Below are 25,731 nucleotides of genomic sequence, written 5' to 3'. Positions count from 1 at the left end.
CCGCATCTACCCCCGGTTGGTTCAGAGCAGGCGGTTCTCATATTATATTTACTCGACCCACTCCCCCTCTTGGCCAATGGCCACATCAGCATAGGAAACCCGGCCCACTTTTGCTCCTAATAATTCAAAATTTTTTGAATTCTTTCCTTTAATTAGCTTACTTGTGCCTTGGTTTTCCTTGGCCGACTTTACAGCTTCCCCAAATAAATCTCCTTGCTCGCCAGTAACTCTCACCACCGGTTGCATGCCACGTGTATACCAGCCTGCCACCTCAGCGTCTTCAACCTTTGTTCTTCTTCCCCAAGGGTCGCTTCCACTTCCGAAATTAGCCAAACACGATACCAGTATCCATCAGCTAACACATCAACTGATCTGGGCAGCAACTCTGGTTTCACTCCTGCAATTTTAACCTTAGCAGCGTGTAAATCCTGAAAGTTAAAACTCCTCCATGGCTCCTCCCAACAACTTCACTATTTTCTCCAGGTTCGACACGTTCCATAGATGAAACAGAAGACCTAACAACTTGAGTATGAAACTTCCAGGGTTGAGTTCCATTTCATTACAGAGTGGCTTCCAATTCTGGAGCTGGAGCAGACCCTCTTCAGAATCAAATGTAGTGAGATCCCACTGCTCATCACCTACGTCAAGGATTGCCTTCCTTTCAGAAAAGGGCTTCAACGCAACATTGGATTGAGTCCCTACGTTGCACACCACTGTATCCAACACTTCTCTCCAATCCTTCACTTCCTTATTAGCTGTTACCACCATTCTCCTCACCTAGGTATTCTTCTCCGCCTGCATCAAAAGCCTTTTCATCCCTATCGAACTAGCAAAAGCTTCTCCTCAACTGGAAGGACTCTGCTTTGTGCTTCCTTGCTCCTCATCATCTCTGTCACCTTCTTGGATCGAAAGTTTGTGCTCTCTGGGCTCCTTTGTACTCACGTCTTGTATCTCGTTTAGATAATCGTGTAATGTATCTGCAACAGCCAGCCGCTCCTGTGCCTCCTTCCCTTCCGGAAAACAAACCATCTGTCCTATTGTCAAAAAATTCTATGACAGCAATGAACCATCCTCTCTCATTTCTTCTCAGCTCAACTACAAATCTTTTCCTGTGCACTCCTATGGAGTTCCTCCGGCCTTCTTTTCTGATAGAGTAAGAGTCACTCCATCAATAAAGCCTTTCAACCACAACACCACTTCGTCTGTTAGGAGAACTGCCGCCCTCTTTTCTTCTCTGATTTTCAGTAGGTTCCTGCCTCCAGTCCTTCCAAGATCGAACAAGAATCTCTTCGACTCAACTTTCAGCTCCTTTTTCCACCGGTTTACCTTCTGGAACCCTCCCGCGCTTCGAGTTCTCTCCATTCGATTGTTCCCTATGCTATCAAGTTGTTTGAACCTGCCCCCTTGATAAAAACTTGTTGATCATCTCTTAATGGGAATGGGCGCAATGATAGCAACTCCATTGACCGTGTGGAATTTTGGATGAGATTGGGGAAGATAAAATGAGAGAGCGGCTAAGATCTAGAGAACTGATGGACCAAGAAGAATGTGCAAAGTCTATGAAGAATGAGTTGGGACAGGGGGTGGATTAAGATTCCATGAGTTGTGATGAATCAGAGTGGTCTTTCGACAGTTTCGATCGTCTCCCAGATTGTCAAAAAGTGTGAATCGTAAGATCTTTTCAATACTGAATGGCTAAATATACTCAATGTTAGCTTCCCTTGGAAATAAAAAAGACCAAAGAGGCTTCTTAATCTGGCTTTCAGTTATTGTTTATTATAATTGGTGGTTTATAAATGACTATATTTTTAGAAACAAAATCTAGTGTAGTAACAAAGCTTACTCCCAAATTCAGAAAGCTACGAGTGAGGCGGTGAGATTCTCGCCTCAACATGAAAAAGGCACTAAAAGCTGCACTAAGCAAAAGCCTGTTCATCTCCCTTGGAGAGTTGCCTTCCAGAGGGCAGAGTTTCTCTTCTTCTTTTGTGATGGTAGTGTGTTGATGGAATGGTCAGGGAGCCTATGCTTTTGTGTCTCTCACTAACACAAGTTCCTTTGTGGCAGCAATAGGGAAGAAATACCATGGGACGGGTTTAGTGCTCAAGATGGAAGCGGCAGTTTCTTTTGCTTCTAAGGCTGAGTTTGGAAAGACTACAAATGCAAATATGTACCGTGCAAATATATACAAAATAATGCAAATTATAAGGTTTTGTATTCTACATATTTGCATTTGTACTCCTTCCAACTGAGCCTAATAGACTTTTCTCAAAAATTCTACTCAGGTTGGGGTTTCTTTTGTTTATATCCCTATAAATAAGAACTTAATGGCCAATGAAACGGATAAACAGGCCCAAGGTGGGGATGGGGAGGTGGCTAATTTGGATAATCTTCCCTTTTTTCTCAACTCTTTGTATAATGAGTTTTTGCATGAATGGTAATGTTTATTTTTATCAAAAAAGTTTATTAGTACAATACACAACATTAAAATTGCTATTTTGAACCTTGGAAGTATGGTAGGGAGTAAGAGGAAGATTCTGCAAATTTCATAAACTTTTGAGATAAAAAGAAAATTGCACTGCCAATGAATGCAAATGAAGCACGGTAAAAATTTTGCATCAGATAGGAGTGCAACATAATAATTACAATGAAACAGATGACAAATTAAGCTAGGTACAAAATTATTAGTTAAGGCTATATTTGTTTACAGTGCAAATCTGAACTAGATATAAATTTTGCATTCCAAAAATAGATGCAAAATTTGAACCACCTTCCTCTAACATCATTTCTCTTTCATATAAAGTGGGGGCTACACCATCTTACTTCTTACTCACTCCCAAACAAATAACTCTCCTACCTCTATTCTCTTTCGTGTAAGGTGAGGACCACGGCATTTTACTTTATATTTTACTTCTCAAAAACAAATATAACAAATTCATATCTTAAACAAAACTAAGATAGAATTTACACTTAGCTTATTTACACTTCCATGGATTTACATTAATGCAAATTAATTTGCACTTTAAACAAAATTGTTTAAAAACAGATGCAAAACTGGCTTAGGGGTGTAGCTTGGGTGCATTGGCCCTAATATTTTTACCCATAAAAGTTCACTTACCTATGTTCTTTTGATTCTTGTATAAGTTATACAATAATATTTTTACCCATAAAATGCCATTATTAGAATGGGCAAATTTGTCCCATTACATTTTATCAACTCACGCTACTCCACTTACGAGATGGGTATGACTTACCTAGGTAAATAATACCCAGGGAAAAGAACTTTACCATAAGGCCACAACTTATCAAAACAAAAACATAGGAAAGTTGGACAATGAAAACCACTTTCCTGTTGACCAATTCACCCCTCCTATTTCCAAAAGAAAAAAAAAAAAAAGAGCGGGCCTAAGACTTTGCTTTGGTTGGATTGAAAGTTTGAGTACGGGACCTAAGACTTGGGTTAGGTTGGACTGAAAGTTTGGATTGGGTTCAAGCTTCTTGATGACTCTCAACATGAGCCCAACTTGAATTCAGGTCATGCCCAAGTTTTTAAGACCAGGTCGGATTGGGCAAGGTTGGATTCTAGATGAGCCTTCCCAAGTTGCAACCCTAGCTATATGTCATTCAGGAAGTTGGCTAAATATAGAATGGCAACATCATGGAGCTAAGTAGTAAATAGCTTACACGCAACAAATTCTCATGTCAACGATAGGGGTCAGCATTATTCGGTTAAAATCGAAAAAAATCGAACCAAAATTTTTTGTTTTAGTTTTTTTATTCAGTTTTTTTTTTTTAATTTTCAGTTAATTTAGTTCAGCTATTTTGGTTTTTAAATATTTCAATTTTAGTTTCAGTTTTTAGAATTATAAATTCAGTTAACATAAATAAACCGAATTAATTGAATTTTGCTATATAAGATATAATATATATAATATATAATATATCTATCTATCTATCTTTCTATATATATATATATATATATATATATATACATAGATATATTTCCGAAAACCGAACTGTAAATTTTGGTTTCAGTTATTTCAGTTTTTCTTATGGTTTTATAAAATGACCCGGAAACGGAACCATTCTAGCCACTGGTTTCCGGGTCGACGGTTCGACTGTCCGGGTCAACGGGTCGTTGACCAATTCAACGGTTTCTGGCCAAGGATCGGGTTTGGGGTAAAACGGAACTAGTTTCCTGGATAGTTCCCATGTCGAACGGTCCGACCGTCTGAGTCAACGATGGTTCAAAAACCATGGTTTTTCTATAATTCGATTTCAATTTTAGTTTTTATATAGTTTTCAAATGTATATATATATATATATATATATATATATAATTTTCAAATGAGGTACAAAGGGGAAGAAAAATGAATCATAATTTTTAAGGGCCCATTCGTTTTTTGGATTTTGAGAGGAATTCATATTGACATCCCATAAAGTGTGCCCCATAGCACATCCCAAATGTGTATTGGGAACATCTCTCCCCATGACACGTAGAGAAGTATTCCTAATGCATGGTTAGATGTGCATATAGTGAGCACTCAATGCAATGGATCGGATTGTGCTCCAATCTTATCCAAGATCCGATCCTATTTGGTCGAATTCGGATCACCCCTGTTTGGATTTTGAATCAGATAATGAGATTCGATCATAAATTGGATTGAATTTGGATCGTCTCCTATCCGATCTGAGAAAATCCAATCCGATATATGTTATATATTTATTCATATAAATATATATAATACATATATATGTTATTTGTTTATTTATAAATATATTATTGATAGCTATAAAAATAACCCTAGCAAGTGCACTAGTTATCAAATAGTATAATAATATCATTCCCACGGGGATTTAACAAAATAAGTATTAGAATCACAGTTTTCCTTAATTATTTGGACAATCGAAATTTAGGATTGAGCAAGAACTATTGAAAATAAAACTGGAACAAAGAAAATAAAAACAAAGATGATCACTAATCGAATATGCAAATGGTGAAATCGCTAGGACTTTTGGTCCACCTAACCAATGTAATGAATATTGATGGGCCTGATTATCCAAGACTAATTGTCATTCCCATAAGCTGAGATTTTCCCAAATTTATTTAATATTCTCTCTCGAGATATACTAAACCTACGCCCATCAGGTAACCCTTAGATCTCTCGAGTAGAGCTATCAAGATGGAAGTGCATTAAGTCCAAGAAAACCATTAAATTCAGATGAATCATGTATATATATCTCTATATACCATTCAATTCACACTATGAATTATTCTGTCAATTATGTGAATTCCTCTCTCAATTCATTCACATAACCCAAATCAATTAAGAGGTGGCCAAGCTCTTAATTGCATTAAGCACAATAATTCATAGACTATATGGAAATCACAATCTTGGATAAATCAAGAAGATAAAAATATATTCATTAACATAATTGGGCTTTCCATAGCCCTAGCAAGAAACAAATTAGTTCATGATGTAAGAATTAAAGCAAACAAAGGGGAAGAAAGAACTCTTGAATTCGCCCATAGTGCTGAGATCTCCTCTTCTTGCTGCCACCTTCTTCTTGAATTCTTGAACCTTTCTTGAACCCTTCTTGACTGATTGCTCCTTGCTTCTTGATTCAAATCAGAAATTGAGTGATTCAGTGATGCCTTTAGCTGGTCCGCCCCCTCCTTTATATAAATTGAAGGGGAGGGGGGTGGTCTCCTACTTCCTCTTGAAGTTAATCTTACAAGAATGGAAAGTCATATCCTAATTCTAATCTTATCTCTTTATCTAATGAACTCAATCCCTTTATCTCTCTAAGATTACATCAAGAATTTAGATCTGGAAGGATTCTTATTAGTTTCTTGTTCTTGGATTCATAATAGACCTCCTCTGCGAATTGGGCTTCAGCCAGGCTTTTCTGCGAGTTGGGCTTCAACTGTGGATTGTGCCTTCCTACGAAATTGCCCCGACTTCGGGCCCGGATTTGACTTCGATGTAGGCCGAATCAGTGAAAGCTCAAAATACGAAAGTTGTGGATTTTTCTCTTATCTTTCCAGTGGATCTTGAATCAGCCCATTCAGAGTTTGGAGACGCGAGTTAGGCCCAGATCACTGAATGATGTCAAAACTGTGAAAAAACATCCGATTTGTCTTTCTTTGCTCTTGATGCCTTCTTTCATGTTCTGAACAGAAATATGAGTCCAATTAGGTGCTAATTCAGTATAAAAGACAGAGTAATTGGGGATAAAAATATGATAAATTCTCTTCTCATCAAATCCCCCACACTTAAACTCTTGCCCGTCCTCGGGCAAGACAAAACTCAAAACAAAATTAAAACAAGAACAAGAGAACTAAAAGATGGTCTTGGATTTTTCTCAATAGGGTATTGGTTCTCCCGCATCTCTTGATCCAATATTAATGGTCATTCCATTCATCCATTTCTTTTCCTCTTTAATTTGTCAAGGAATAATCTTAAATCGCCAATCCTCATGTCCCCAAGTGAGATTGACAATCAAGGGAAGCAGACATCTCTTCGCATGAGCAATTTAGGGCTAGAGTAAGCCCTCTTTGTTTTCATAATCACATGTAGTAAGATTCAAAAAATACTCTCTCATAATTCTTCATAACAAAACAAGGGATGTTATTACCATAAGCTTGCTTATGTATCACATCTCCACCACCTATCATGAGTGCAATGCATCAAAAGGTGAATTAGGGTTTGGGATCTAGGGATGAGTGCATTTTATGCTCCATCTCACACTAGCTCTTTTTTTTTCTCTCGGTGTGAGTGCATTTTATGCTCCATCTCACACGAGTTTTTTTTTTTTTTTTTGGATAACGTGTTCCAATACATGAACTCATTATCGTGGTCTTAACATGCCTAACAAAACAAGTTCTAGAATAATCAACCCATGTTTGTTCGTTAAAAACCAAATGCTCACAAGGGTCAAATCTATATTGCATCTTGCCCGTTGATCATTCAAACTACTGAGATACCTTCCATAGCCAAAAATTTCAGCTAGATTTGTCTGCATCCTTTCCTGTCTATCCCACCTAAACACATGATTCAAGGTGGTTTGCAATTATTCAAAAACAAGTCTCTAAGGAGTAAAAATTTCAAAAGGAAAGGTTAAAAAGTGTTGATCAAAGCATACTAGAGTTCAAAAATTTTATCAACCCCTTAATCCTCCCCCACACTTAAGATCTACATTGTCCTCAATGTATGGAATATTCATAGCAAAAACAAGGAGAGAGAGTTAAGAGGACTTCCTTGAATGCCTCGTTGAGAGCCTGTAGATGTGAGATATGAGGTGAGAAGAAATACACACTCATAAAAAAAAAAAAACTGAATAGACAAATAACTAAACTTAATGGGTTGCCTCCCACAAGCGCTCTTTTTAAGTCATGAGCTTGACTTTCACCTTTCTTTTTATGGCGGTTTTAAGGAAAGAATGGACCCATGGTGGATGGGTTGCTCTCCTTCAATATAATGTTTCAACCACTGTCCATTTACCTTGAATGTACTCCCATCATCATTATGTAGTTCGATTGCTCCATATGGGAATACCTTAGCCACCACAAAAGGTCTGCTCCACCTGGTTTTTAACTTCCCAGGAAATAGCTTTAGGCGAGAACTAAAGAGCAGCACCTTATCTCCTTCCTTGAACTCCTTCCCAGCAATTCGAGAGTCATGCCATGCCTTGGTTTTTTCTTTGTAAGTACGGGCATTCTCGTAAGCGTGATTCCTCCATTCATTTAACTCATTGAGCTGAAGTTTCCTTGCCTCACCCGCATTGCTTAATTCAAAATTCAGAAATTTGGTAGCCCAATAAGCTTTATGTTCCAACTCAACGGGTAGATGGCATGCTTTGTCGAAAACTAGTTGGTAGGGCGACATACCAATTGGGGTTTTAAATGCAGTACGGTAAGCCCAAAGTGCATCATCTAACTTTAAGGACCAATCTCTCTTGGATGTGGTAACCATTTTTTCTAAAATCTGCTTTAATTCCCTATTAGAGACTTCTACTTGGCCGCTGGTCTGAGGGTGGTAAGGGGTTGCAATTTGGTGTGTAACACCATACTTATTTAACAGTTGTTCAAATTGCCTATTGCAAAAGTGCTTCCCCCCATCACTTATGATGGCTCGAGGTGTTCCAAAACGAGTAAATATGAAATTTTTCATGAATTTAATGACAACTCGAGCATCATTAGTAGGGTAGGCACATGCTTCCACCCATTTGCTCACATAGTCCACAGCCACAAGTATATAAGAATTATTAACAGACTTTGGAAAGGGTCCCATGAAATCGATGCCCCACACATCAAATATTTCGCAGACAAGTATGTTGCTCAAGGGCATCTCATTTTTTCGGGAGATATTACCTGTCCTTTGGCAATGATCGCAAGCACTTACATCTTTGAATACATCCCTGAAGAGTGATGGCCAGTACAAACCGCTTTGAAGAATTTTTGAAGCAGTTCTTGATGCTCCATGGTGATCTCCTGCTCTTTGTCATGGCAGAATTGTATGACACTTTGTACTTCCTCCTCAGGAATACATCTCCTTATCAATCTGTCCCTGCAGATTTTGTACAAGTAGGGTTCATCCCACAAGTAATATTTCACATCAGAGAAAAATTTCTTTCTCTGTTGATATGTCAGGTGAAGAGGCATCACATTCCCTGCCAAGAAATTAGCCAAATCAGCAAACCAAGGTTCATTATTATCATTAATCGCATAAAGTTGCTCATCTAGGAATTCATCATGTAAGGCTGAATTATCAATATTCTTGACATACTTTTCATCCAGCCTTGATAAATGGTCAGCTACCGTATTCTCACTACCCTTCTTGTCCTTAATTTTTAAATCAAATTCTTGCAACAACAAGATCAATTGTAGCAGCCTAGGTTTTGCATCCTTCTTAGCAAGCAGATACCTCAAGGTAGCATGGTTAGTGAATATGATGACTTTAGATAAGAGCAAATAGGATATGAATTTTTCAATAGCAAATACTACTGCAAGTAGTTCTTTTTTGGTAGTGGAATAATTTTTTTGTGCTTCATTCATGGTCCTACTTGCATAGTAAATTGTATGAAATTTCTTATATTTTCTTTGCCCTAAAACTGCGCCTAAGGTATCATTGCTTGCATCACACATTATTTCGAAGGGTAGTTCCCATTTAGGAGCTGATACAATCGGTGCTTGAACCAATTTCTCTTTAAGGGTGTTGAATTCTTGCAAACAATCATCATTGAAATCAAAAGGCACATCCTTAACTAGCAGATTTGTTAGGGGCCTGGCAATTTTTGAAAAATCTTTGATGAACCGCCTATAAAAACCGACATGCCCGAGAAAGCCCCTAACATCTTTTACTGACTGTGGTGGAGGTAATTTTTCAATCAGTTCTATTTTAGCTTTATCAACCTCGATGCCCCGGGAGGACACCTTATGCCCTAGAACGATTCTTTCTCTAACCATGAAATGGCATTTTTCCCAGTTTAAAACAAGGTTAGATTCCTCACACCTTTGGAGTACCTTTTCCAAATTAAGCAAGAAATCATTGAATGATGATCCATAAATAGAGAAATTATCCATGAAGACTTCCATGAAGTCATCGATGAAGTCACCAAATAATGACATCATACATCGTTGGAAAGTGGCAGGTGCATTGCATAGTCCAAATGGCATTCTCCTAAAGGCAAAGGTCCCATAAGGGCAAGTAAAAGTGGTTTTTTCCTGATCTACCAGTGCAATGGATACTTGAAGGTATCCGGAGTAGCCGTCCAGGAAGCAATAATATTCGTGCCCTGCAAGTCTCTCTATCATCTGATCAATAAATGGCAGTGGAAAGTGATCTTTCCTAGTGGCCTCATTTAATTTTCGATAGTCTATGCACACCCTCCAGCCAGTTATTGTTCTTGTGGGAGTTGATTCATTATTTTTCGTTTATAATTACAGTCATCCCACCTTTCTTTGGTACGACTTGAACGGGGCTTACCCATGATGAATCTGAAATTGGATAAATAATACCTGCTTCGAGCCATTTCAGAATTTCTGCCTTTACCACCTGTTGCATTTTTGGATTCAGCCTCCTTTGTGGTTGTGCCTTGGGACTGCAACCTTCCTCCATCAGAATTTTGTGTGTGCATACCAACGGGCTGATTCCTTTTATGTCTGCAATGCTCCATCCTATGGCCGATATGTGTTGCTTGAGTACCCTCACAAGCTTTTCCTCTTGGAGACCTGTCAAATCAGATGAGATAATTACAGGTAAGGTGGAACTGTCTCCCAAAAACATATATTTTAAATGAAAGGTAAGGGTTTGAGTTCCAAAGCTGGAGGTGCTTTGATGGAGGGTAATAATTGTTTAGAGGAGATCAGCCCATCTAACGGTAGAAATCTCCATTTTCTTGGCTTGCACTCTTCTTGGCCGACCTCTAAATAATTTATTACCTCCTCTACTTTGTCCTCCATTACTTGCATGCTATTACTAGAATTAATGAGACAGTTTGCAAGGGGGTCATCTATCTTTGATTTATTAATTTCTGCTGCCACCACATCAATGGAGTCGATTACATAAATTTCATGTTCTTTAGTGTTGGGATACTTTAGGGTTTGAAAAACATTAAATATCATTTCTTCTCCATTAATCCTAAGAGTAAGTTGACCCTTTTGTACATCAATTAAAGCATTACCGGTTGCAAGAAAGGGTCTCCCTAGAATTAATGGCATCGATCTGTCCTCCTCCATATCCAACACAATGAAATCAGCAGGGATGATGAAATTCCCTACTTTAACTAAGACATCTTCCACTATTCCCCTAGGGTATTTGATGCTTCAATCAGCCAGTTGTAGGGTAATGGTGGTAGATGTTAGTTCATGTAATCCAAGTCTCTTAAAAATAGAATAGGGCATTAAATTTATACTAGCACCAAGATCACATAAGGCTTTATCGAATTCAGCATTTCCTATGGTGCAAGGTATAGAGAAACTCCCTGGATCCTTCAATTTTGGTGGTAGCTTATTTTGAAGAATGGCCGAACATTCTTCATTTAGTTTTACCATCTCGCAATCCTCCCATTTTCTTTTATTGGACATCACCTCCTTCAGGAATTTTGCATACTTGGGCATCTGTGATAACACAACAAGAAGAGGAAGGTTAATGTGAATCTTTTTAAACACTTCCAAAAATTTTTCAAATTGTTTATCTAATTTGGCCTTCAAAAATCTTCTTGGGTAGGGAATAGGGAGTTGAATTTCATGTAAATTTAGTTTAGGGGTACTTCCCTCATTCTCCTTTTGCAGATTGGCCGATTCAGCTTCCTTGTCGTCTTCTTGGGTTTCGCCGATTGTCTTCCCGCTTCTTAAGGCTATGGCGTTCACATGCTCTCTGGGATTCTTTTCTGTGTTGCTGGGTAGACTTCCTTCTTTCCTCTCTGATAATATGCTCACGATCTGCCCCACTTGAGCCTCTAAGTTCTTAATTGATGTTTCATGGCTTTGGAATTTTGCTTCAGCAGTGTTGAACTTAGAGATCATCTCCTCCAAATTGCTCCATTTTTCTTGTGGGGGCGGCTGTGGTTGGAATCCCATGGGTGTCTTTTGCTGATTGTTACTCCATGAAAAGTTCAGATGACTCCTCCACCCTGGGTTGTATGTATTTGAATATGGGTTGTAGTTTGTCCTACCAGCATGAGAGATAAAATTAGCATTTTCATGGGAAATAAAAGGACTATTTATTTGACAATCAGAATTGGCATGTCCTATTTGACCACATAAATCGCATGAGATGCTAGATGATGTACTAATGGATGCAATACTAAAATTATCCAGTCTCTTATTTAGATTGGCTATTTGTGCAAATAGGGATGCAAATGAATCTATGTGGTGTACTCCCCTTTGATTGGTTTGATCGTTGCTCCACTGGTAGCTATTTGATGCCATCTCCTCCACTAAGTCATATGCTTCCTCTGGAGTTTTCCTCATGATTGTACCACCTGCAGCTGCATCAATAATGGACCGATTAGAGGGGGTAATACTATTATAAAAAGTTTGTATTTGTCGCCAAATTGGTATCCCATGGTGGGGACACTTCCTAAGCATCTCCTTGAATCTTTCCCATGCTTCATACAAGGATTCCCTCTCAAATTGAGCAAAAGTAGTAATATCATTAATTAGCTTTGTTGTTTTGGAGGGTGGGAAATATTTAGCCAAAAATTTCTGGGTTAGATCATTCCAAGTGGTGATACTTCCTGCAGGGAGTGAGTTGAGCCAATCTTTAGCTCTATCACGCAATGAAAAAGGAAATATTTAGCCAAATATTTCTGGGTTAGATCATTCCAAGTGGTGATACTTCCTGCAGGGAGTGAGTTGAGCCAATCTTTAGCTCTATCACGCAATGAAAAAGGAAATAATCTTAGCCAAATAGCATCATCACTTACTCCATTATGTTTAAAGGTATCACATATTTCAAGGAAATTAACGATGTGTGCATTAGGGTCATCACTTGGTAATCCACTAAACTGAATACTAGTTTGGATCATTTGAATTATTGCAGGCTTTATTTCAAAATTATTGGCATGGATGGTAAGCTTGCAAATGTTGGATGTCGCCCCATCAATGTTTGGACAAGCATAGTCCAAGAGGGTGCAATTTCCTTCTGCCATCTCTCCTTCTATCTCTATGGCTAGTTCAGAAATAACAACCTCTTCTCTTGCTTTTCCTTTGTTGGCCCTTTGCAACAAGCGAAGGGTCATTTCAATCTCAGGATCGAATTCTGCTAATCCTTCCTGTCTAGTGCGTGTCATGCACTAGTAAATCTGAACCAGCAGAATTCGAACAAATAAAAATAAAAACAAATAAAAAGAAAATAATAACAGAAATAAAAGGTCCAAATTAATCAAGGTTGACAAATTCTAATATTATTTTAGGACTAAATCCCCGGCAACGGCACCAAAAACTTGATAGCTATAAATATAACCCTAGCAAGTGCACAAGTTATCAAGTAGTATAATAATATCGTTCCCACGGGGATTTAACAAAATAAGTATTAGAATCACAGTTTTCCCTAATTATTTGAACAATCGAAATTTAGGATTGAGCAAGAACTACTGAAAATAAACTGGAACAAAGAGAATAAAAACAAGGATGATCACTAATCGAATATGCAAATGGTGAAATCGCTAGGACTTTTGGTCCACCTAACCAATGTAATGAATATTGATGGGTCTGATTATCCAAGACTAATTGTCATTCCCATAAACTGAGATTTTCCCAAATTTATTTAATATTCTCTCTCGAGATATACTAAACCTACGCCCATCAGGTAACCCTTAGATCTCTCGAGTAGAGCTCTCAAGATGGAAGTGCATTAAGTGCACAAAAACCATTAAATTTAGATGAATCATGTATATATATCTCTATATACCATTCAATTCACACTATGAATTATTCTGTCAATTATGTGAATTTCTCTCTCAATTCATTCATATAACCCAAATCAATTAAGAGGTGGCCAAGCTCTTAATTGCATTAAGCACAATAATTCATAGACTATATGGAAATCACAATCTTGGATAAATCAAGAAGATAAAAATATATTCATTATCATAGTTAGGCTTTCCATAGCCCTAGCAAGAAACAAATCAGTTCATGATGTAAGAATTAAAGCAAACAAAGGGGAAGAAAGAACTTTTGGATTCGCCCATGGTGCTGAGATCTCCTCTTCTTGCCGCCACCTTCTTCTTGAATTCTTGAATTCTTGAACCCTTCTTGACTGATTGCTCCTTGCTTCTTGATTCAAATCAGAAATTGAGTGATTTAGTGATGCATTAGCTGGTCCACCCCCTCCTTTATATAGATTGAAGGGGAGGGGGGTGGTCTCCTACTTCCTCTTGAAGTTAATCTTACAAGAACGGAAAGTCCTATCCTAATTCTAATATTATCTCTTTATCTAATGAACTCAATCCCTTTATCTCTCTAAGATTACATCAAGAATTTAGATCTGGAAGGATTCTTCTTAGTTTCTTGTTTTTGGATTCGTAATAGACCTCCTTTGCGAATTGGGCTTCAACCAGGCTTTTCTGCGAGTTGGGCTTCAGCTGCGGATTTGGCCTTCCTACAAAATTGCCCCGACTTCGGGCCCAGATTTGACTTCGATGCAAGCCGAATCAGCGAAAGCCCAAAATATGAAAGTTGTGGATTTTTCTCTTATCTTTTCAGTAGATCTTGAATCAGCCCATTCAGAGTTTGGAGACGTGAGTTAGGCCCAGATCACTGAACAATGTCGAAACTGTGAAAAAACATCCGATTTGTCTTTCTTTGCTCTTGATGCCTTCTTTCATGCCCTGAACAGAAATATGAGTCCAATTAGGTGCTAATTTAGTATAAAAGACAGAGTATTTGGGGATAAAAATATGATAAATTCTCCTCTCATCAATTATTTATATTGTATTTTTGTAAATTTAATATATTATTTATTTTTTATAAAAACATGTATATATATGACGAAAATAATTAAAAAAATAGTATTTTTTGCTTTTCTTTATTTAAATTAGTATATTTTATTTTTATTTTAAAGAAAACAAATCGGATCGGATCAAATTCAATGATCCAACTTCCCGATCAGATCTTCCATGAACAGTATCGGATCGGAATTGGATATACCCTAATTCGAATCCAATCCGATCCGTTTGCATCCCTAGGCACAAATATAAACTCTTTTGAGAGGGAGAAAGTTGCTCAATGAGATTTTGGTTTTCATTGATCAAGATACTCATGTTATTTTTTCAGATTTATGTGAGATCCACAAAAAAATTATTTTCCCTTGTAAGTGATACTCATCTCCTATTTGGGTAAGTAACTCCCCAAAAAGCTTGCACTTAACACCTCTCACGAAGTTTCATGTAAATACTTATATCTCCCCTATGAGGATTTAAATTTTAAAAGAACACCCAAAAGCGTAACCCAAGAAAATAAGAAGACGGGATGACTCTCTATATGAATGAGGTACTTAAAACGATTTGCCTTACCTATTTTCATCAAAGCTCTATATTTAAAGTTCAAAGTTCAAACAAGTGAAATAAACCCAAGCTTTAGAACTCTGTTTTTTATCGAAGCACTGTAAAAGTTCTGCCAATTCAATGGCATTGCAATTTTAAAAGGGGGTGCTCCAATGCAGTTTCTTCCTTTCTTGTTTCAAACAAACCAGACGTTTAAATCTAATACTCGAAACTGCATTGCAATGATAAATTTGAACATCCAAGTAGAGGTGTGGTTGTTGCTGAAATCACAAGTAGCGCCCTCTTCATACCAATCCACAGACATTGATTTTTTGATTTTGCCTACGAGAAGAATTCTTTCAAAGTTGAAACAATAGAGCATATTGACCTCTCATGTTTTCCATTTTGTTGGTGCTTTTCATATTCTAAAAAGAGATCTTGTATTCTTGGGAAGAAGGATGCATATGAGCCAAAGAGAGGTGGTAAACTATGAATAAGAAAAAAAAAATTGGTGGGACCCGCATGATGGCATTTTATTGGTTGGAATTATTTTATCTAATTTTCCTCTAATAATAATAATAATAAGAGAAAAGTATGGAAACACACGATGCAGAATTCTAAATTCCAGCCCCCCTACAACTAGCCCTCTACCCCCCTATAAACCACATCCTGCCCGTGAATTTGGCATCAATTCACTTGGGCCTAGTAAATTCTGATCTGGGCTGATTGGTACTTCTCCCTAATAATAATTAGAATTATAATTTGAAGGCTGTACTGTACTGCTGAAATAATAGAATTTTGTCATCCAAGTTAACATACTTGGGCACCAGTGCAGATGACGATCTCTTCTGCTAGTATCCATGAAGAGTTTCTCCTTCAAAAGCCTCCCACCCTGAAAATGGATAACAAATTTTCATTCAAAAAAAAAAAAAAATGTAGCAAGGTGGGTGGTTCTACTCTAGAATCATCCTTCCTAATTCAAGCAAGAAATTTTGTTTGTTTATCTATAAAGAAAAAAGTTCAAGCAAGAAATTTAACTTAAAAAAATCGAATCTAATTGTGGTTTAGTAACTCTAACAAAAAAATCCAGCATAAAGGCTTCCAAGACCTAGGTTATTCAATTACACATCAAACCTAACTTTTAAAGTCCTGAATCAAATAAAAACTCAGCCTGAATGTCTCCTCTTTGATGGTGGATTTCAAATAAAATACACATGTACAAGTTTCCCCACATGTTTATTCACCAATTCAGCCTAAAGATGAAATCCTTGAATGGCAACCTCAGATTTAAGTGCAGTTTAAGCAAAAATAAAAATGAGTTATTGAGATAAACAGAATTTTCCATCAATAAGACAGAACTAATTAAAAATGCGAGATTTTTCATCACAAAATGTGAAACAATGTATAGAGATGAGAACCAAAATTTAATTGTCATCGTTACACATGCCAAAGTTCTCCCCACATGGTTGGTTACACAGACATTCTTCAGATTACGAGCTTCAAAAGTAATATACAGCCAGAAGCTCAAAATTTCCCAGGACTGTTTTCAGCCCCAAATACCTCAGACTTCAGGCCGTACAACAAATACTAAGGATTACATGACAAACCTTCAAGTAGCTCATCTGTAGAGAAAGAACATTTAGATATGAATCGAGACCAAAATATGGATAGTATCTCTAGGACTTGATTTACGCCAAATTAAAACAGAACCAGGTCCATCATATAAAAGTATCTCTAGGACTTGACCCGACTCTCCATCCACCTGTTTGTTAGACAGTTTTATATGCCCTTAGCTTCAATCAGAATGATGTACTTTATGAGTTTATTGTAAATGAATAAAGATACATATTTGATTCATGTTCCCTTGGTATGTTTCTGTGTAACACCCTTAAACTGGACACTGATTGAGACTCGTGTTAGTTTAGAATGTTCACAGCCAGTGGGTCGGTCTAGGGAGACCTATCCTGACAAGGCTGACACTGTGGTGCCACCAAGTCGGTTGGGGTGGCCTGTCTCAGTTGCCAGGGTGAGACCCTAGGCACATACAGTGTAGGATTAATTGAATCTTTGAACTGGACCAGATTTTCAGTATTGCCCTGGACCTTGGAGATTGATGGGCAAAACTGGAAAGTTACACCCGACCCCTAGACTTGATTATGATACTACACTAGGTGTCGGATTGGGCTATCTTTGATGTACCAATCAGTGAGATCCTTAGCGGGGGTCAAAATCTGGGTATGTTGGGACAGTCTGAGAATTCATCTGAGTGGATGATCATAGTGACAGGATCAGCCCCTTTGTCGGACAAAGGTAATGATCGGGGATGCACTCTCACTGATGGAAACCAAGACTGCCGGCAGCCAATTTCAACCGTTGAGATTTGTTTTGCAAAATATATTTTATATAAGATATAAAAGTATATATATGGTTTGTAAAATGTTTGCAAGAAGGTTTTAATTCCCGGGATCCATATGAGTGGAGAGTGCAACATTGTTCCTTGCAGCCGAGGGAGAGGTCCTCTCTTGTCGGGCAGTGTATGATCATTATGGGCTGAGAGGTTAAGTGTAAGCCCATTGAGGATAACACCTGATGGGCTAATCTTGCATCTGCCCACAGTCCCTGGGTGTTACAAGGTGGCTTGGCCCAGGGACCTCTTAGGGTAAGTGTTGGGCTCGTAGAGCCCATTTGATGGGTTTTAGGGGGTACACTGTCTTCGGCAGTGCATTTGGCCAGGCCTTGTAACAAAGGCTGGGCTGAACCCATGTGGCTGATGTGTAGATCAATGCTTGGGTCCCACGCCATACAAGGAAGCCCAACTGGGCAGCAATTTGGAAGGTTTTTGAGTACATAACCTTAAATGGGCCTTAAGCCCATTTCGAACTGGGCTGATTTGATCAGTCATTTAAAGGGGGCGAATTCTGAAGTGGGTCAGCTAAAAGGATTGGGATTAGACCCTATCCACTCAGAGAGTCCAAGATCTAAATAAGATTTAGATCTGGAAACCTCCTAATTAGATTAGGAGACAGCTGATTTGATCTGCAGATAAGATAAGGATTATCCCTTATCACTAAGGGACTTCTAACCCAAATATGATTTGGATTAGCAACTCCTAATCTGATTAGGAGCTGATCCCTTTAAGATTATAAAAGGGGAAGGGGGCGACAGCCTTGAAAAACACAATAACATCAATAGCATTCTTCTCTTTAAGAAAGAGAGATTAAGAGATTTCCTAAAAACTGCGAATTCTCTTCTGCTGCCACCTTCCTGCCATTGCCATTCCTTCAGTTCGATCTCCAGTTCTTGGGAGCAATCAAGATTGGATCTTGATTTCAATCTTTTGGGAAAAGATTGATTGGAGCTGTACTCACAAGCCGTCCAGTTGATTCTTGCGAAGGGTCAAGTTCTTTTGAAGAACATTGCTGATTCTGCTCCATCCTTCACTGCGCCATCTTCAGTGGGAGCAGATTTTGGATCCTTCCTTGGGCGTGAACACCTCCATTGGGAGATAGTATTTCTCCGTATTAGGTACAATCCTCTCCCACTCCTTTTGGTTCAGATCTGGTTCAGTTTATGGTTCAAGATTGATCATTGAAAATATGATTTTCTAAATAGGGAATGCGATTCCCAGTTGAAGGGAGAGAAAATTTTTTGAAATTCGCCCCTTATTCCACAATCTTTGGGCGTCCATAGGATGGATCTCTCATCCCTTCAGTGGTATCAGAGCTATGGTTCAAATCTTGAACCAGTTTGTTTCAGATCTGAACCTGCACAATTGGGCAGAAGGTGTTCTACCCAATTTGCGCAGATATGGGTTTTGGGAAATTTGTTCCCAAAATTAATGGGCGAATAATCTGAAATTAATTTTACATAAATCTGATTATTATTTAGAATTGTTCTTTATGATTTTCTTGATTTATGGGCTGTTCGTACAAGAGGAGATCAAAATCTTGGTTTGCGCAGGGAACCTGCAAGATTTGCAGTTTCTTGATTTATTTATTACATTTGGTCTGTAAATAATTTTTTTATTTTTTTCTAGACTCAATGTATAGGTATTCGATCTGATGTAATTATTAATAGAAATAGGATTTCTATTTATTTTAATATTGGATCGAAGATGGCAGTGCAGAAAAGGAGATTTCGCAGAGAAGAAGATTTCGCAAATGGGAGAATTGCCATCTGGGATTTGCAGTTTGTTAAACTGCATTCCATGATCTAACCTCTGTTTTGCAGGATGGATTGTGCGAACAGCCCTGATTTACTGATTGTTGTTTTTCTTTTTATCAGTAATTAATTTCAGATTATTTTCTTGAATTAAAGATTTAATTAAAGATCAAACCCTAGACCCATTCGAACCAAGATTGGTTCAAACTGTTTGGACCAAATCTAGGGTTTAATCAAGGCTGAAAGTCAGCCCTAATTTCCCACTAATGGGCCTAAGGATTGATATTTAATTAAATGGTTAATTCGGCCCAACCTGTAAAGGCCCAGTTTTAAACAGTTAAAACTGCTAAAAGCCCACCTAACCCTTAAAAGCTATATGGGTTGAACCATTCGGCCCATATACCTAGATAATATTAATGGTTAATATTATGGATTTAAAATGGGCTTCAAATGGGCTTTACAGATAATTAATTGATTAGATCAATTTATCCCTGCATGTGATGTATGGATTTGTGATGTGCTACGTACTTGGGCCATAAGTACTTGGCCCATGCTCTATCGACAGTGGCTCTTTCGCACACCATGGCTGAATGCACATCATTGCCATGGTGTCCCTTTTGGTCATTGAATGACCTCCCTCAGTGGTGGGCCCCACACCTCATCATGAGGTCTCGTGTGGAACCCTAGCCGATTTAGGCCCACCAAAATCTGGCTTTATGAAAGTCAGTGAGAGCTACTTTGGTTTGACCTAAAGATAGAACTAGGGCGTAATTATCTGTTCCCTCTAGATAATATGAGTGCATGTGATAGGGAGATTCATATGATGAACTCTCTAAAGGCCTTCCATCATTAGCACGAGGATGGGTCCTTCATTAATGAGGAAACGCACCAGAAAATGGGCTATCCATTTGCTGTTGGGCTTGTCTAAGTGTTTCATAAGATGATAGGGGCGTCATAGACCGATGTGGGAGGGGCTTCACCGGAAAATGGGAACTCTCTCATGGTACCTTGGCGTTCACGAATATGATGGGTATGCACTCACTGGACAGAAAGGTTTACCTGAAAACGGCTCTGAACCTTGTCTGACAGAGGCCAAAGGGAAAACTCATATGATGGGTTTCAGGGGGTACACTGTCTTCAGCAGTGCATTCGGCCAGGCCTTGTTACAAAGGCTGGGCTGAACCCATGTGGCTGATGTGTAGATCAATGCTTGGGTCCCACGCCATACAAGGAAGCCCAACTGGGCAGCAATTTGGAAGGTTTTTGAGTACATAACCTTAAATGGGCCTTAAGCCCATTTTGAACTGGGCTGATTTGATCAGTCATTTAAAGGGGGCGAATTCTGAAGTGGGACAGTCAAAAGGATTGGGCTTAGACCCTATCCACTCAGAGAGTCCAAGATCTAAATAAGATTTAGATCTGGAAACCTCCTAATTAGATTAGGAGACAGCTGATCTGATCTGCAGATAAGATAAGGATTATCCCTTATCACTAAGGGACTTCTAACACAAATATGATTTGGATTAGCATCTCGTAATCTGATTAGGAGCTGATCCCTTTATGATTATAAAAGGGGAAGGGGGCGGCAGCCTTGAAAAACACAATAACATCAATAGCATTCTTCTCTTTAAGAAAGAGAGATTAAGAGATTTCCTAAAAACTGCGAATTCTCTTCTGCCGCCACTTTCCTGCCATTGCCATTCCTTCAGTTCGATCTCCAGTTCTTGGGAGCAATCAAGATTGGATCTTGATTTCAATCTTTTGGGAAAAGATTGATTGGAGCTGTACTCTCAAGCCGTCCTTGCGAAGGGTCAAGTTCTTTTGAAGAACATTGCTGATTCTGCTCCATCCTTCACTGCGCCATCTTCAGTGGGAGCAGATTTTGGATCCTTCCTTGGGCGTGAACACCTCCATTGGGAGATAGTATTTCTCCGTATCAGGTATAATCCTCTCCCACTCCTTTTGGTCCAGATCTGGTTCAGTTTATGGTTCAAGATTGATCATTGAAAATATGATTTTCTAAATAGGGAATGCGATTCCCAATTGAAGGGAGAGAAAATTTTTTGAAATTGGCCCCTTATTCCGCAATCTTTGGGCGTCCATAGGATGGATCTCTCATCCCTTCAGTGGTATCAGAGCCATGGTTCAAATCTTGAACCAGTTTGTTTCAGATCTGAACCTGCGCAATTGGGCAGAAGGTGTTCTACCCAATTTGCGCAGATATGGGTTTTGGGAAATTTGTTCCCAAAATTAATGGGCGAGTAATCTGAAATTAATTTTACATAAATCTGATTATTATTTAGAATTGTTCTTTATGATTTTCTTGATTTATGGGCTGTTCGTACAAGAGGAGATCGAAATCTTGGTTTGCGCAGGGAACCTGCAAGATTTGCGGTTTCTTGATTTATTTATTACATTTGATCTGTAAATAATTTTTTTTATTTTTTTCTAGACTCAATGTATAGGTATTCGATCTGATGTAATTTTTAATAGAAATAGGATTTCTATTTATTTTAATATTGGATCGAAGATGGCGGTGCAGAAAAGGAGATTTCGCAGAGAAGAAGATTTCGCAGATGGGAGAATTGCCATCTGGGATTTGCAGTTTGTTAAACTGCATTCCATGATCTAACCTCTGTTTTGCAGGATGGATTGTGCGAACAGCCCTGATTTACTGATTGTTGTTTTTCTTTTATCAATAATTAATTTCAGATTATTTTCTTGAATTAAAGATTTAATTAAAGATCAAACCCTAGACCCATTCGAATCAAGATTGGTTCAAACTGTTTGGACCGAATCTAGGGTTTAATCAAGGCTGAAAGTCAGCCCTAGTTTCCCACTAATGGGCCTAAGGATTGATATTTAATTAAATGGTTAATTCGGCCCAACCTGTAAAGGCCCAATTTTAAACAGTTAAAACTGCTAAAAGCCCACCTAACCCTTAAAAGCTATATGGGTTGAACCATTCGGCCCATATACCTAGATAATATTAATGGTTAATATTATGGATTTAAAATGGGCTTCAAATGGGCTTTACAGATAATTAATTGATTGGATCAATTTATCCCTGCATGTGATGTATGGATTTGTGATGTGCTACGTACATGGGCCATAAGTACTTGGCCCATGCTCAATCGACAGTGGCTCTTTCGCACACCATGGCTGAATGCACATCATTGCCATGGTGTCCCTTTTGGTCATTGAATGACCTCCCTCAGTGGTGGGCCCCACACCTCATCATGAGGTCTCGTGTGGAACCCTAGCCGATTTAGGCCCACCAAAATCTGGCTTTATGAAAGTCAGTGAGAGCTACTTTGGTTTGACCTAAAGATAGAACTAGGGCGTAATTATCTGTTCCCTCTAGATAATATGAGTGCATGTGATAGGGAGATTCATATGATGAACTCTCTAAAGGCCTTCCATCATTAGCACGAGGATGGGTCCTTCATTAATGAGGAAACGCATCAGAAAATGGGCTATACATTTGTTGTTGGGCTTGTCTAAGTGTTTCATAAGATGATAGGGGCGTCATAGACCGATGTGGGAGGGGCTTCACCAGAAAATGGGAACTCTCTCATGGTACCTTGGCGTTCACGAATATGATGGGTATGCACTCACTGGACAGAAAGGTTTACCTGAAAACGGCTCTGAACCTTGTCTGACAGAGGCCAAAGGGAAAACTCATATGATGGGTTTCAGGGGGTACACTGTCTTCAGCAATGCATTCGGCCAGGCCTTGTTACAAAGGCTGGGCTGAACCCATATGGCTGATGTGTAGATCAATGCTTGGGTCCCACGCCATACAAGGAAGCCCAACTGGGCAGCAATTTGGAAGGTTTTTGAGTACATAACCTTAAATGGGCCTTAAGCCCATTTTGAACTGGGCTGATTTGATCAGTCATTTAAAGGGGGCGAATTTTGAAGTGGGTCAGTGAAAAGGATTGGGCTTAGACCCTATCCACTCAGAGAGTCCAAGATCTAAATAAGATTTAGATCTGAAAACCTCCTAATTAGATTAGGAGACAGCTGATCTGATCTGCAGATAAGATAAGGATTATCCCTTATCACTAAGGGACTTCTAACACAAATATGATTTGGATTAACAACTCCTAATCTGATTAGGAGCTGATCCCTTTATGATTATAAAAGGGGAAGGGGGCGGCAGCCTTGAAAAACACAATAACATCAATAGCATTCTTCTCTTTAAGAAAGAGAGATTAAGAGATTTCCTAAAAACTGCGAATTCTCTTCTGCCGCCACCTTCCTGCCATTGCCATTCCTTCAGTTCGATCTCCAGTTCTTGGGAGCAATCAAGATTGGATCTTGATTTCAATCTTTTGGGAAAAGATTGATTGGAGCTGTACTCACAAGCCGTCCTTGCGAAGGGTCAAGTTCTTTTGAAGAACATTGCTGATTCTGCTCCATCCTTCACTGCGCCATCTTCAGTGGGAGCAGATTTTGGATCCTTCCTTGGGCGTGAACACCTCCATTGGGAGATAGTATTTCTCCGTATCAGGTATAATCCTCTCCCACTCCTTTTGGTTCAGATCTGGTTCAGTTTATAGTTCAAGATTGATCATTGAAAATATGATTTTCTAAATAGGGAATGCGATTCCCAGTTGAAGGGAGAGAAAATTTTTTGAAATTCGCCCCTTATTCCGCAATCTTTGGGCGTCCATAGGATGGATCTCTCATCCCTTCAGTGGTATCAGAGCCATGGTTCAAATCTTGAACCAGTTTGTTTCAGATCTGAACCTGCGCAATTGGGCAGAAGGTGTTCTACCCAATTTGCGCAGATATGGGTTTTGGGAAATTTGTTCCCAAAATTAATGGGCGAATAATCTGAAATTAATTTTACATAAATCTGATTATTATTTAGAATTGTTTTTTATGATTTTCTTGATTTATGGGCTGTTCGTACAAGAGGAGATCGAAATCTTGGTTTGCGCAGGGAACCTGCAAGATTTGCAGTTTCTTGATTTATTTATTACATTTGGTCTATAAATAATTTTTTTATTTTTTTCTAGACTCAATTTATAGGTATTCGATCTGATGTAATTATTAATAGAAATAGGATTTCTATTTATTTTAATATTGGATCGAAGATGGCGGCGCAGAAAGGGAGATTTCGCAGAGAAGAAGATTTCGCAGATGGGAGAATTGCCATCTATGGGCTGTTCGTACAAGAGGAGATCGAAATCTTGGTTTGCGCAGGGAACCTGCAAGATTTGCAGTTTCTTGATTTATTTATTACATTTGGTCTATAAATAATTTTTTTATTTTTTTCTAGACTCAATTTATAGGTATTCGATCTGATGTAATTATTAATAGAAATAGGATTTCTATTTATTTTAATATTGGATCGAAGATGGCGGCGCAGAAAGGGAGATTTCGCAGAGAAGAAGATTTCGCAGATGGGAGAATTGCCATCTGCGATTTGCAGTTTGTTAAACTGCATTCCATGATCTAACCTCTGTTTTGCAGGATGGATTGTGCGAACAGCCCTGATTTACTGAATGTTGTTTTTCTTTTATCAATAATTAATTTTAGATTATTTTCTTGAATTAATGATTTAATTAAAGATCAAACCCTAGACCCATTCGAACCAAGATTGGTTCAAACTGTTTGGACCGAATCTAGGGTTTAATCAAGGCTGAAAGTCAGCCCTAATTTCCCACTAATGGGCCTAAGGATTGATATTTAATTAAATGGTTAATTCGGCCCAACCTGTAAAGGCCCAGTTTTAAACAGTTAAAACTGCTAAAAGCCCACCTAACCCTTAAAAGCTATATGGGTTGAACCATTCGGCCCATATACCTAGATAATATTAATGGTTAATATTATGGATTTAAAATGGGCTTCAAATGGGCTTTACAGATAATTAATTGATTGGATCAATTTATCCCTACATGTGATGTATGGATGTGTGATGTGCTACGTACATGGGCCATAAGTACTTGGCCCATGCTCAATCGACAGTGGCTCTTTCGCACACCATGGCTGAATGCACATCATTGCCATGGTGTCCCTTTTGGTCATTGGAATACCTCCCTCAGTGGTGGGCCTCACACCTCATCATGATGTCTCGTGCGGAACCCTAGCCGATTTAGGCCCACCAAAATCTGGCTTTATGAAAGTCAGTGGAAGCCACTTTGGTTTGACCTAAAGATAGAACTAGGGCGTAATTATCTGTTCCCTCGAGATAATATGAGTGCATGTGATAGGGAGATTCATATGATGAACTCTCTAAAGGCCTTCCATCATTAGCATGAGGATGGGTCCTTCAGTAATGAGGAAACGCACCAGAAAATGGGCTATCCATTTGCTGTTGGGCTTGTTTAAGTGTTTCATAAGATGATAGGGGCGTCATAGACCGATGTGGGAGGGTCTTCACCAGAAAATGGGAACTCTCTCACGGTACCTTGGCGTTCACGAATATGATGGGTAAGCACTCACTGGACAGAAAGGTTTACCTGAAAACGGCTCTGAACCTTGTCTGACAGAGGCCAAAGGGAAAACTCATATGATGAGTGGATATGATCCTTCACAGAAAGGTGGTGGGGTTATGCAGCTGAAATAGTT

General features: G+C 38.6%; 2 protein-coding genes and 1 non-coding gene across 3 annotated transcripts in view; 1 reads left to right on the top strand and 2 right to left on the bottom strand.

Moving 5' to 3' along the window:
* Window positions 1-843: 843 nt before the first annotated feature.
* LOC148803271 (uncharacterized) lies at window positions 844-9,466 on the bottom strand. The gene is made up of 4 exons (XM_088894812.1): window positions 9,064-9,466; window positions 8,524-8,670; window positions 7,503-8,404; window positions 844-1,029 (listed from the first exon to the last, which is right to left on the bottom strand). Exons 1-4 carry the CDS (start codon window positions 9,464-9,466, stop codon window positions 844-846), a joined length of 1,638 nt encoding a protein of 545 aa, XP_088750938.1.
* Window positions 9,467-10,825: 1,359 nt separating this feature from the next.
* The window catches only part of LOC148803269 (uncharacterized), a 32,989-nt gene continuing 18,083 nt past the window's right edge, over window positions 10,826-25,731 (bottom strand). The window contains exon 2 of the mRNA XM_088894808.1: window positions 10,826-11,672. Within this exon, the coding sequence (XP_088750934.1) occupies window positions 10,826-11,672 (847 nt within the window). The remainder of the gene's footprint in view (window positions 11,673-25,731) is intronic.
* On the top strand, window positions 12,063-12,169 carry LOC148803270 (small nucleolar RNA R71). Its single transcript, XR_016081544.1, has one exon. It is a non-coding gene; the product is annotated as a small nucleolar RNA R71 (small nucleolar RNA).

The sequence above is a fragment of the Nelumbo nucifera genome, chromosome 1 (genome assembly GCF_055504915.1).
Source record: "Nelumbo nucifera cultivar China Antique chromosome 1, China Antique-T2T, whole genome shotgun sequence".
In the NCBI taxonomy this organism is placed as follows: domain Eukaryota; kingdom Viridiplantae; phylum Streptophyta; class Magnoliopsida; order Proteales; family Nelumbonaceae; genus Nelumbo; species Nelumbo nucifera.
The sequence above is the reverse complement of the archived record's forward strand: the minus strand, read 5'-3'. Positions and strand labels throughout refer to the sequence as shown.